Source organism: Tyto alba, unplaced genomic scaffold, assembly GCF_018691265.1.
Source record: "Tyto alba isolate M040663 unplaced genomic scaffold, T.alba_DEE_v4.0 Super-Scaffold_5, whole genome shotgun sequence".
Classification (NCBI taxonomy): Eukaryota; Metazoa; Chordata; class Aves; order Strigiformes; family Tytonidae; genus Tyto; species Tyto alba.
The window spans coordinates 20,336,971-20,350,940 of record NW_024881326.1 but is presented as its reverse complement, the minus strand read 5'-3'; the positions used below and the strand labels follow the sequence as shown (position 1 = coordinate 20,350,940).

Genomic DNA, 13,970 nt, shown 5'->3' with positions numbered 1-13,970 from the left:
TTAGCTCTGAATGAGGAAGCACAGTGGTCTCCCCAAGCTAGCTAGCCCTGCCAGAGTCAAAGAACAGCAGCATAAATTAAACACTCTCAAAATAAAAAGCGTAAAATCTTCTCTTCTCTCCCCTCCTTTTCACCTCCAACTCCTCCTTCTGCCAGCAGAAGCGCGTCTGATCATACCTCTTGAAAACTTTGCTCAAACTTCCACAGTTGCAAATATTGCTCCATTTTTAACTGATGTTTTTCCCAGAAGCCATCAAAAGCAGTCTCCATCTCGTGAAGCTGACCAAGTAACCTTGAGCACAGAAAAAGGACAGGATTGGAACAATTTGCAAATAAAGGACAAGCAGAGATGGACACACCCTATCGTGATCACCTATTCAGGCCTTCTGGACCCAAGCTCTCAGGAGTCAACGGATGTGTCTATGAGACTTGTGAAGATCTCAGAATTTTAATGAAATCATCACTGCAGATGACAGCATCTGTGTGAAGCGGTTGTTGCCGTCTCCATTTATCTGAATGATACCTGGGAGCCTGGCGTGGGAGAACCCTGCATCTGCTCCACAGTCTCATCGTATCAGTAGGGGAAAAAAATCAGAGCAGGTCAAAGTCATTTGACAGAAGTCACCCAGCAATTTGATGGGTCTGGAGCAAAACTCTGGTGTCTTTATCTTTGCCTGTTTGATGGGTGAGCTAAACAACACATCTACACTTAAATAACATGAGCGTTTCCACTCAAAAATCAGGCAAATGAGGAACATAGTGCACTCACCGATTCACGGTCTCCCAGTCCCCAGGCCTCTCGTGGTGCTGGTCCTGACTGCATTCCCCGGAGTCAGGCTCTTCAAAACTGCTCAAAAGCAAGTTTCCTTCTTTTGTGACTGCTGTAATATCTTCCTGTATAATGCAAAACATTTCTGATTCAGGCTATTTTTTGTGAGGTTACGATAAGTCAGTTCATGTTTCTCCTGCCTTAGTTTCCCTGGATGAAATGAAGCACCGGTATCCATCAGACCAAAGGACTCCCAGCAGATATTTTAGCCCCCTTAATGTGGGGTTAGCCCCTGGAGCTGGAGGAGGTTGAACCATGAACTGGTCACCAGGCTGGGTGGAAAGTGGCACATGTGAAAACATCAGGCCACAAAATGATGCAAGGGGCAGGAGGACAGCACTACCACGGGTCTCCCTCGGTGAGCAGGTGGGTTTGTATCAGATATCTATCCACAGGTTCCTGTATTCAAGCAAGTATTCTGCAGCTTGGAGGCTGTGCTTCTCCATCAAGGTCATTGCAGGAGGTTGTAGGAAGGGCATTCAGTAGTGGGACAAAGCTGGGACTGAGACTGTGTGGCACCAGTTATTTAGAGTGTTATAGAGGCAAATCAGCAGTTTCACCATAACCTCCACTTAGGGACGTGGAGTGTTGGACTCGGACCCAAAGCAAACAGGTGCATTTAGGCAATTATTTTCAGAAAAAAAAGAGACCAAACGCAGAGCTGAGAAGAAAGGAGAAAATAGATGTGGCTGATGATGGACTGAATTGGAAGAAGAATGAAAGAAGGGACCTGTGCATGGCTCCATTGGAGAGCCAACTCGTGGAGGAGTAAAAGCCCATCCTGGGAGATGTTCAGATTTCTATTGCAAGAGAAACAATGGCAAAACCACTTTAGGGACAAGATTCAGAAAGCACAGACTTGCTTAAACATCTGCCTGCCCCAGATAGCTCGCAGCAACCTAAACGTAACAGCATCTTCAGGGCAGCAGCCCAGGAGCAGAAGGACACGGCCGCAGGAGCTTCTCCTCTCACACACAAAGTGTCTGCTGCTGGTTTGCATCCCTGTCACTAAAACATCGTGGAAGATGACCATGAGGGAAAAAATAAACATCTCCTTTTGATACTACCATATCCAGGGACTCAAAAGGGAAGAGGAATTATGCAGCATGCTTTAGATCGCAGGTGGCTGCTATTTCATCCTCTTACATCTCACTCTCCAGAGCCCCGCGTTCCCCTTTTGATTCAAAGCCTTTCATTATATGTACGACAAATTAGCTCAACTGTCAAACAGGTGTTAACTTGATTTTTTTCCCATTCAGTATATCAAAGAGGTTAATTTCTTAGTTACTCTGTAATTTTTTCATTGTGTTTGCAACCAGCTTCTGTTCAGTATCACAGCTACATAAATTATTCTGATCTACTCATTATCTGAATTCAGGAATCAGCTGTACCAATCTTGGGGTTGTCATGAGAGAGACAAGGATCCCATATCTTGCTGTCACCACAATCTGTGCACAGTTTCTCATCTGCTTTCATCTTTCATGGACTTAGAAGGAACAGAAGAAAAAAGCCAACAGACCCCATTTCAATCAAAAGCCAATGAGTGGTTTTGATATTTGAAATTAATAGACGAGGCATTAAAAGCAACAGATGCCTTGTACTGAGTGCTGCTGTGCTTTATATGCAAATGAAAACACATTACATGTTTTATTTCTCCACAGAGGGAAGTGTGTATTACTGACTGGTTTATCTACAGGACTACATCGTGTAGCCGATACTTGCCCCCTACACTTTGGCTATAGTCCTAAGCATGAAGTTTAAGTCAGTAAGTCATATTGCAATATATGCAGCTGCTGTTTTATACTACAGCTCTCCTCATTTTCAAAGAAGAAATAAAGGACTATCGGTAGTATCTATAACGATACTTTCTATACATACGCATATAAATTTATGCCTACACACAGCACACTTTGGATGTCATATTGCATATTTCTTACAGGCAGCCTTCTGGGGACTCACTGTCACTTGAATGACAAATGGTTATAAGTGAAAACAGATACACTTCTTTGACTTATGTAAATGAATCCTGTCATAAGGCAAAGGAGCTCATTCCTCAGCCACACAGCACAGCTATTAACATGGGAATCATTTCCGACGTGAGGTTCTGGGGACAGGCCTGGGCTGTTCCCAGAAAGACGCAGAAGCAGCAAAGACAACAGCTTGATATAGCAGCAGCTGGCCACACTAAAGCTTCCAGTAACTCCTATAATCATAATAATCACAAACACAACTAGTTGAAAAAAAATCCTGAAATATTAAAGACACAAATGTTGCTGAAAGCGAAACGTGAAGGCTCACGTGAAGGCAGGGATCGCATCATGAATGCTCTGTGCCACGTGCTCGCACAAATCCTTCACCTCTCCAGCACAGTTCCCTCAAGTCCCCCTGGGGAAGCTGCATCAGGCAGAGGGACCTGGGGACAAACCATCCCTCCAGACCTGCTGATGCTCTGCGTGCAGCTTCCTCCAGCCGTGGGGGTGAAGCAGAGGGAATCCCGCCGGGGCCAGGAACACACGGGTGACGAAGCCTCCCGCCTGCCCTCCTGCCAGTAGAGCCCACGGGAGGAGCACACTATAGACACCAACTTCTGCAGCCAGCAAGGAGGCGGCAGCTGAGAGAGTTTGCTGGATGCTGGCAGGGGAAGTTGCTTGAGAGGATGGCAAATGTAAGGGTAACAGACAGAAAGAGTCATGCTGTGTTTTATTTTGCCTGTCAACACAAACACGTGCATGGGAGGGAAGGAGGAGTGTGCACCAAACAAACAGGCAGTCAAGCCCCAGAAATCCCATCTTGCTGTGCAACCAGGGGCTGGAAATACACGGCACAGTTGCTGATGAGACATACCTTGAGCTGGTAGTACTTTTCCGTGCGCAGGGCCAGGATGCGCTCAATTGAATACATGTCATCCGGTAGCTCGGTCTCTGCCAGCTCCGTGCCAAAGGATTGTAACATCTGTGCAATTTCCTTCACGGTTAGTGCAAAACTCTCTATTGCCTGGTGGGAGACAATAATTGCAATCAGCCTGGGATTCAGGGTAGTTCCTACAGCTCATCCAGAGTATGTGAAGAGCCAAGGCTGTGATCTGCAGGGGAGTCTAACAGCTTGCTCTGGGAGGTGGGTGGGATGTCTGCCGCAGATGGAGCTGGTGCGTGCTGCGGTGCACTAGCTAGTGGCCACCAACACATGGCCAGGTGGCTTTTACTGCCCTCTGAATCCATAACTGGGACTTAAATAAGGATAGGTTTGGGCACGCTTTGTTTTCTGCTGCCTGTTTTTTTTTCCTACCAGCATACTGGAGGTCTATAGCAGAATCCACTATAGGATCCATCTTGTAAATTCCTGTAATTCCTCTTCTATTATTATTTTCCTCTGGTTAACCCACACTGGGAACCACCTCCAGGCAGTTGAGCTTTGGAGATGTATTTGTCTTCTTGGTGATGGTTTCCAGCTTAGCAAGCCCGAATGGTGGTTACAAGGCAATTTGGCACCAAGGCCACCTCATCCACAGCTTCACCAAGAGGACATGGGAGGGAGCTAAGGAGCGTGCCAGAGAAACTGGAGACAGTGGGATGGAAATGAGTGCTGTTGGTAGCTGTAAGAGATGACTTGAAACTCCCTGAAAACAAGGACTGGAAGAAGCAGCCTTGAGGGAAGCATAAACAGTGGTGAGAGACGAGAGCTGGTAAAGATAAGGGATGGGGCAGGAGAAGGCCCTCCAAGCCAAGGAATGCCTCAAACGCTCGCAAGTAACAGAACTATAGTCAGGGGGTGAATAATGTGGAGTCTGGAGCTGACAAGGTTGTCTGGATGGCACAGGGTGCAGCTGGGGGAGGCGGCCCCGTGCAGACAGGACGGCTCTGCTGTGGTGCATCTTGTAAAGTGTCAAGGGCCATCTGTCCGGTGAATGACCTTTGCTTCCTTATCTGCAAAATGCATACTAAAGTTGACACCCCTGCATATGTTAATGAAGATTAACAAGATCATGCTAGTTATGTCATCCCATGAAGCACCTTCGCTCCTCCCCATATATGTGATATGACAATATGTGGGTTGACCTAGGGGAGGGACCCAAGGAACATGTGTATAAATTGAGGGGGTGAAAAAATATAATTGAGGAGTGAAAAAGAAAAGAAGTGAAGAAGTGAAGTGAAGACAGATGCATCCTTGAACCCTCATCGACGGGACCCATGCAGGAACCTGGACTGGTGATCTCTATTTCTACCTCCCTCTCTATCTCTCTTCTTTTCTTTTTTCCCCTCTTTTTCCTTATTATCATCAGGTAACACAGGACATACCATATCGCCTGCCATAATTTGTTATATACTTAGTCAATTATCGTGTATCCAGTTAGTTCATTGTGGGAAAATATTAAATGCCCATGTGTGGGACTTTGAGATTTATCTCACCATTGTCCACTCCATTAGGGATTTATGAATCTAAGTCACTTGTCTCCCTCGTCTGAGCGGGATGTGACTGTACCTCCCCAGCACATCCCAGACAGCCAGTGGGAACGCTGGACGCCAGACAGCTCCCACACCACGGGGTGAGGTAGGGCTCTCCCAACCCTGCTCACAGCTCCAGCTCTGCTTTTGAGAAGGGGTTAATAATCACAGATGTAACTGATCACATTACATTTTCTTTAAACAGCACGTATGTTCCATGGAAATTTCAGGAAATGTTTCATAAGCTCACTACAAGAGAATTTTGAGAGGTTTTTCATATGGACACTTATTGACCATACGCAGTCTAGAAACTATCATTTTCTTAGATTAACAGTTTTTGTCATTCATTTTGTCATTTTTGTCTCCAAGTGAGAGCTATGCCACTATCTCTTTAACACATCACGCAAAAGAACAAAACTAAGAGCCAAAAATTTTAAAAAGTTGTTAATTTGGCAGTGCATCAGTAAACTGGCACGAAGTTAATGACACAAGCATTATCTTGAGTTATTCCAGATACAATGTCTTGTGGTTTTGTCTTTATACTGAACTCCACATCTGCTAGTGTGGATGACGTTGCAGGACAAGGGACACTGGGAGGTCTGGACCATTTTTCATTAGTGCTTTGATTTGTGGGGAAGGTAGCTGGGAATCCAACCTGCCATCAATCTGAGAGACAAAGTCCAATAGAAAACTAAGAGTGTACAGAAAGTATAGAAACACATGGCAAGGCACAGCTCAGGGAATTAAATGCCTGATTCCTGGCAATATTTAAGGAAAATTCTTGCAAACAAAAAAAAAAAAAAGGAAATTTTCTGACTTCTCTACATTCAGTCAGTATGCTGAAAAGTAGTCTCATTGCCCTGGTTCCCAAACACATTTGTGATATTAATCACATGAAGCACTCATTATTAAAAAAAAAAAATCCTATTTTGTATCTACCATTAAGGCAATTTTAATAAAGACCTAAGGAGACAGATCTTCTGCAAGCAGTTTCAAAGGAGCCAGGAGGGAGTTAATCATCCAATTCCCTTATAAACTCATCAAATGCTTAATGCCACTTGACTCCTTTGCAAATCTGATTGAGGAAATGTAGTTGGCCTCGGGGGTTACTTTCAGCTACCTACTGCTCACTGCCTTACAGAAAACCTTCCTCGGTCAATCCCAAACGCCCGAGAGCCCAGTGCTCAGCCCCGGTACGTACAGTCCTGAAGATGACCCACTCGCTGTGGCAGTACTCCAGGGTGCCTCCAAACTCCGGGGTTAACTGCTGCTCATCGATGTACGTCAGCAGGTCGCTAACTGAGCTCAGCATAACAACCTACAAACAAGGCAACACCGTTCATTGGTTGATCATCGCTTCTACCCAAGTTATACACAGATCAAGCCTAGAAATCTTTCATGTATCTTAAAACTGGGTTGGCTCTAAATATTGCTCTACATAATGGCTTTCTTCTTATGCTTGTGCTTTGACATGGCTTTTATTTGATGTATTTGACCATTTCTGTAAGCCAACCCTGACGTCTGAGGTGTTTCCTTCCTTAAATGCAAAGCACAGTGAGGTGCTACAGTATCTGACTGCAGAACAGAGAATAAAGCAAAATTAATGCAGATTTTTGCAAGGGATGACCAGTAATCTGGAAAAAAAAATAAATACATTTTAATAATTTATGAAGCACTGGCCATTTTCACATTAATATATACTCATGAGTTTTTGTGTCTCTTGATCTGCCCTGGGAGAAGTCATGAATTTTCAAAACTATGCAAATGACAACCACTTTAGAGTGAAAAATGCAAACTTTGCGAAAATCAAATTATTTCCTAAAGGAAAACATTGGTTTGTTTCGTGCATTTGTAATTGCGTCAACAGTTAGATTCCATAAACGTACTTTTCCTCTCTTAATTATGTCTCTTCATCTCTCATTATGTCCTATAATCAAGGTGGCTTTAGAAGTCTTGGAAACTTTGAGAATATAATCCCATTTCAGTTGCTATTTTAGAAACAAATACCAACATGATGTTGGTATGGTGTTTACGCTGAGATGAAAATGGTAATTATGGGTGGAATTCATAGCAAAAGCTTCACTAGACATGTCATTTGACTTTTCAGACATTAAACAAATTCCTGAGCATCGTTTTATCCTCCACAGAAGCATGTAGCCTATATGGGGGATGAGGAGAGGCTGAGAAGCCCACCACCCTCTATCATGGACATGCTCTGTGAGGAGGAAACTGTGCACAAGGGAGCCAAAAAATGCTACAGGAGAGATTTGGTGGAGAGAGATTTGGTGGAAATAGGGCATTTCTGGCAGAGACGCTCCAGTTGCTCTTCACATAAGTGCCTGCAGTGGGGCACTGTCACCCCCCCAACCCGAGGTGCACGGGCAGCCTCCGATCACGGGTAAGCACCACACCTCTGCACGCTCGTACCGGTAACTTGAGTAGAAAATCCTCCTGACTGAACCGAAATCCAATGTCAGTGAAGGTGCGCTGGAAAAACCCCGTGGGACGAAGAACCATCACTAAGTGCAGGTTCCCCGGGAAAGACGCCTGCAAGACAACAGACAACATTCACCCTGGGGACACGGCAGGTCCAACAACGGCTTTCAAATGCCTTGAAAAGAGGGGAAATCGTTCAGATCTTAGTATTTATTTTCTGATTGTCCCTGATAGCCTTATTTTCAAAACAGGAGGGAAATACTGTAACTGCTTTAGAGATACAGGACGTAATTGCAGGAGGATTGTTCAGTTCCACTTCCCTTTGGAGCAGGCAGGAGTTCAGCCGTGCACCTCGAAGGGCCACTTATTATAAACTTTAATACTATTTATTGTGTTCAGCATTATAACTTGTGGAATGAAATTATGACTTAGCAGTGAACAGAGGGCTGGAACATTGAGAGGAATGACAGACAGATTGAGGAAGCAAAATTTATTGCCAAAGTCGCTAATCATCCCATAACTGCAACGAGCATAATCTTCTTGTCCCTGGTAATTACTAGGCAACATTTAATTTGTGGTAAGAATTTGGAATTTCCTGTCTAAGCTGCTGGAGCCTTTTTTCAACCATATGGTTGGCAGGTGCGTTTTTAAATAGATCTGTGAAAAGGGTGCTTGAGAATGAAAAAGAATTTTTAAGAAAGTAGGATTTGTATCATTAAATTATGGAAAAGTGCATGATGCAAAGAATTGAATTAGTTAAGACATAAGATTTACACTGAGATCCTGCCAGGCCAGGTTACGTTTCTCCATATATTCCTCCTTATATTATCCTCCTCCATGAAACATCATACTAGTATCTATACCAAGGGTGAGAGTAATGAACATGTTTAGGTATTTTGCACTGCAGGGCCCTTAATCTATGCCTTCAAAACAAAGATCGCTCCCATAAACATGTATTAGTGTTGTTCAAAAAAGCCATGATTCACAGTTGAGATCTGACATCCATGAGCTGCACTGTAACTCATTTGCTATGTTTTCTTGTGTAGGAAGGTCAGGTTGTGGCTTACACTGCCCACAACCCCACTTAGAAATGGACAACGACTTTTAGGTTCAAATAAGCCACGTAAGTTCAATGTATTGATCTGCTGTTATTTTAAGTAGAAGCAGAAAAAAAAAAAAAAAAAATCATGTGAACGAAGTGCCAAATTCATACCCTTTGGAAGTCAACAAGAATGGTGCCAGGGACAAAGTAGAAATAAGAGCAAACCATTAGGTAACGGAGACGTTTGTGCTGGCCCCAGGCCGTGGGTGCCGTACCTCTGTTACACAGCACCCGGTTAGCACACAACGCCTCTGAAAGGGCTGCCAGCCCCCGGCGCGCAGCGGTGCCTACAGCCACAGGACACCCAAGGAACCAACTTCCAACCCCATCGAACCTGCAGATGGGCCAAAGGTCTAAACTTGGCCATGGGGTCACCAGAACTTGGCAGCTCTGAGACAGGCCTTGCCCAAGAAGGTGTGGGTGAGAGGCTGCAGGAGATCCAGGTTCAGCTCCCTGCTTCAATGCCTGTTTAATTAGCTCTACAAGGAAGACCAGCTCTCCCGAAAGGCGACCCCAGGCAGGCCCTCCAACAGCCTAGCCATTAGACGCAGTTCTGAAAAGAAACCCATCTCAGAGACTCAGGATTTTTAACTTGAGCTTTCCATATTACTAGAAAAAAAATCATCCACAGGCTACGGGATATCTCCAAGGAGTTGGAGTGCTTCCTCACTTTGAGAATAATCTCTTGCCTGGGATGCAGAAAACCTCACTGAGGAAAGCACCACCAGACCTGGCACGGGCTTGTAGACGTTTTGAATGAACTGAAAATTTACAGCATTAATATTTCACTGGAAAGTCTCTGGCAAGCTCAACACCCATCCTCCAGCGCATCCCAGAGAAGCTGGCTGCCTCTCCTAACCCACCACACTGGCTCTCCGTTGGACCCTGTAAACGCTGCTATTGCTCTTTCCAGGCCTGTTGGCTGAAATTGGCTAGTCCTTGACACTCTTCATGCTCCGGCATGTCCCACGGCACTAGGACACCCCAGGAAGAGACCTGTCAGCCTGCATTCACGGCAATGTCATGCCCATCCCTGCAGAGCTGCGAGTCCATCATGTGTCATTCCCTCATGCCCACCTTTATGTCTGTTTGCCTCATTTTATATCCTGGTCATTTCTCAGTGGGCGTTTCTCTGTAGACAGGACAACAGTAGCATCCCCTCAACAAAGTTTCAAAGATATCACCAAGGAGCCACCACGAGCTTCAAACCTCAAAGGGTAGGATGCTTCTGCTTCAAGACAGGCCCTGCACCCCTGGTGTCGATGGCTCAAATTGACTCGAACCAAAGCCTTTTTAGGCCAATGGTCTTTCTCACAATGCTTTAATGGAGCTCAAAGGATGCAATTTTAGGCCCTCCTGCACGGTTATGAGTCCACTGTAGGTGAATCCAATGGTGAAGGCCCACAGAGTTGGGGGAAAGTCACTGTTTCCAGCTCAGAAACACAACAGTGTGTTCAGGTCTCTGAACTTTAGGCTCCTACCTTGATCCCCTCCTGAAAAATGCATCAAGAATATCTTTGAGAAGGACAATCAGCCAGAGATGCATCCTCTCTTGGTCTTATCTCATTATTCCCCTCCATCCCCTGTTTGGCACTTCAAGCAGAGATGAGTCTGCTTTGCCCTCTCCTACTCCTTCAAGTCCTTTTTTCATGCACCAAGCAGACTCCCTGGAGGAAGGGCCTGGGTCTCCAAACCACACTGCCCCATGGGAACCTGCAGACTTTGAATGTCTTCTCCTACGAGCCCTTAGGCAGGAGACCCACAGCTCCAGGAAGGTGGAGCAGCGATCAGGAGGCAAGCGGAGCCCCCTGCCAAACCTACACCGCAGTAGCGAGGAGGTGTGAAACGCCTCTCTGAGAGCAAAGGCGCCTCTGGACACCTTTGGTTTCGTGACTGCAGGATGCCAACGTGTTCCACACACCACACAAGAAGAGACCATACCCGGGCACCCGCATCCTCCTGCCTCATCCGCCGCAGGGGCAAACTCATCTCTGATACAACTTTATGCCCCATACACACACGACTGTATCCCTCTTGCTCCTTCATATGTTTCACCCCAAAGGTAGCTGGGTTTCCAGGACCCGTGATTTGATTTCCATTCAGTTCAGAAAGCACTTAAGGATTTTTCAGCTGAACTTATACATACAGGATCAAGGTCAGCACTTAAGAGTAGCTCCAAAACAAGAAATACAGCTTCACAAATGATACCTAATGTATTTCAAGCATGGAAAAAGCAAACAAGCCAAAAATAAGCTTGCAGAAAGATAGCCACCAATCGCGCCATGTCCTGTGCCTTCCTACAGATTTAAGAGAAAGGATGAAATGTTAAAAAGAATATTACATACCTATGTAGAGAGAGACCAGTAATTCCTCAGAATTAACATTCCTGAAGGGACTATATCTTTTTTAATCGCTGCTACAATTCTAGTTCTTCTAAGGGCTGAAGCGCAGGTACGTTACCTGCAAACTGAAGTCTAACAATGCTGACGGTACTGCTGGGAAAAAAACCCTTCGCCACAATATATTCAAGAAAGCAAAGACAAAAGGGACCCTAGTCTTGCCTTGTGTTCTATCTTATTATTTGTAATATTACAAAGAATCTTGTGCGGGTGACAAACTTGGGTTTATGTAACAAAACACCTAAAAAAAAACCTCTAAAGCCTTTGCCCCCTGCTATTGCTCTGCAGCATATCAGGAAACGCAGAAAACTATCAGCCTAATTCCACTGATTTATCAGACAGTTGGCAACATTTCACTACTATTAACTACCTCACTGACCAAAGACTGTGCTCAGAACATTCTTCCCCTTCTGAGGACACAAACGTGTATGCTTTAAGGCCCCAGTTCAGCAACTTGTCTAAATGCACGCTCAGCTGTAACCCCCCAGACAGCCCTGATCATCAGTATAGACAAACTGGGCTAATACAGCACAAGAAAGTGCATGCATTGAAAGCATCCCAGTTATCACATCCCAGCGCATTTAATGTGACTTTTCATAATTTTAGAAATTCCATTTTCAAAGACTATTTTTCCCTGCTGTTCGCTGGGACATTCATGAGGTTGGAAATCGGTAAACGTAAAGCAGTATCTGCCAGTAAGTTTGCTTCCGAGCCATGGAGACTGAGGCTAGTGGTCCTTACACGGGGGGCTGGAGTGAATGACTTTCTGCTGCCCCTTCCAGGAAAAATGCCAGGTGCTGCGAATACGAGCTGTAACTTCCCCCAGAGCCCAAAGGAAACTCCAGGGCGCTCCTCTCCCTTGATTTTAGCCGGCTGCGGAATTCACCCCCCCGCCGCAGCCGTCAGCACGGCCGCTGCCCCGGCTCTGCCCTGGGGCTTTCCCTGCCCGCGGGAGCAGCCGGAGCCCTTCCCGCGGGACCGCGGCTGCTCCCGCACGGCAGATGCTGCTCAAAACACCTCCCCGAAAAATCGCTCCGCTCCCCATTCCCGTTCCCTCCCCCGGTACGAATAAGGCCCTCTGGCCGCCGCGATTCCCTCCCCCCCCCCTCCCTCCTCCTCCTCCTCCCCCCCGCCCTCGGTTGCTGCAGCGCGGCGGGCCCGGCGCCTTACCGCATCCCCGCCGGCCCCGCGCCCGGCCCCGCGCCCGCTGCCCTCGGCCATGGCCCCGCGGGCCCGCCGGGGGGGCCCGCAGCTCCCGCAGCTCCCGCAGCTCCCGCAGCTCTCCCCGTTCCCGAGCTCTCCCCGTTCCCGAGCTCTCCCCGTTCCCGAGCTCTCCCCGCTCCCGGAGCTCTCCCCGCTCCCGGAGCCGGCAGGGCGGGCAGGCTCCCGGCTGGCAGCCCCGCTCTCTCCTTCCTAGGGCTCGGTTTTAAGGTGGAATGCCAAAAATCCTCCTTGCAGACGCGGACCAGCTCTTTCCTTCGAGGATCGGGCTCTCGGCTTACAGCTTCCACCCTTCCCACCCACCTCACCCCACGCCCCCCCCCCCCCTGCCGCGGCGTTAAAGGTACGTTTTAAAGTTGTTCAGGATATTGTGCGGGGAAATAAGGAAGGATGCTCCAGCCAAAACCTGAGGCTTGACCCTGGCAGCAGGGCCTCGCTTCCCAAAACAAGTAGTACCAACCTGAGCCCGGTTTGCCCGTGCAATTAGAGACATAAGCAAAGAGTTAAAGGAAAATCTGTACAGGCTGATACAAAATTTTTCTGGATCAGACGCACAACCGCAGAGCTGCAATTGAATATACATATGCTGAAAAAATAGGACACCATGTGTTTCAAACTCAGCTTATTTGCACTTCTTTATTCCAAAATTACACAAAGATCAGGAAAAAAAAAGAGATTTTTTTTCATTGAAGCATAGGTTATGGTTTATGATTGGAATGAAATCAAGATTAAATATTTTGTGTTAGCTGCACAAAGGCAAGCCCAATCACACGCCTCCTGGACACAAAGACAGCCCTTTAGGGCCAGACCCTGGTTTTAAGGCAAGATTCCCAAGCCTTAAGATTCAGTGGACACAGGTTTCCTGCTTCTCATTCCCCTTTGCACAGAGCACCTCCACAGAATTCACATGGACAGCCCAGATACTACAGGCAAAGTCACTTCTCTACATGGACACCCAGCACATACAGGTACACAAATAGGGTGTACGCTCAAAGGTCACACAGTAATTACATTTTCTTATTAAACACAAAATGTATGACACTTCTGTAGAAGCTACAAATTAGGACAGGATTTTTTCACATTTGAAACTTCCAAACTATGCAAAGCAACTACATCATTCTTCAAGGATGCTCTTAGCACTAGCACCTGCACAAATGCTGGCAGCAGAACTGAATTCTGATGATCACTTTAAAGCTCTACTTTTTAAATGCTGCTTCTTCTCTAATGGCATGCTAACCATACTTGGAAAGTCAGTTTAGAACATTCAGGAAAATTGGAACCCAATATATTGACAGCGGTATCTTATGCACACTGCAAAAAGATAACCCTCTCTTCCTTCTATGGGATGCCTATCAGCACAATGCCATCAAAGTCAGACATTTTTAATGCCAAGTTCAGCTGTACCAGTATTAACTACTTAAAATAGTGTACAATCTCACTTTATTAGATCTAATCAGGATCCGTAAGAGCTTGCTTTCTCGGTACATACTGTTTACTTCATTCTCTATTAGATGGATCAATGCCTTTAACTGTTCAGTGATT

The 13,970-nt window shown here is 46.1% G+C and overlaps 1 protein-coding gene across 1 annotated transcript in view; it reads right to left on the bottom strand.

Moving 5' to 3' along the window:
• MCF2 (MCF.2 cell line derived transforming sequence) overlaps positions 1 to 13,970 on the bottom strand; it is a 60,241-nt gene that overhangs the window by 27,103 nt on the left and 19,168 nt on the right. The window contains exons 5-9 of the mRNA XM_042807323.1: positions 7,698 to 7,817; positions 6,472 to 6,588; positions 3,673 to 3,822; positions 769 to 893; positions 177 to 291 (exon numbers count right to left, since the gene is read on the bottom strand). Coding sequence (XP_042663257.1) covers positions 177 to 291; positions 769 to 893; positions 3,673 to 3,822; positions 6,472 to 6,588; positions 7,698 to 7,817 — 627 coding nt within the window. The remainder of the gene's footprint in view (positions 1 to 176; positions 292 to 768; positions 894 to 3,672; positions 3,823 to 6,471; positions 6,589 to 7,697; positions 7,818 to 13,970) is intronic.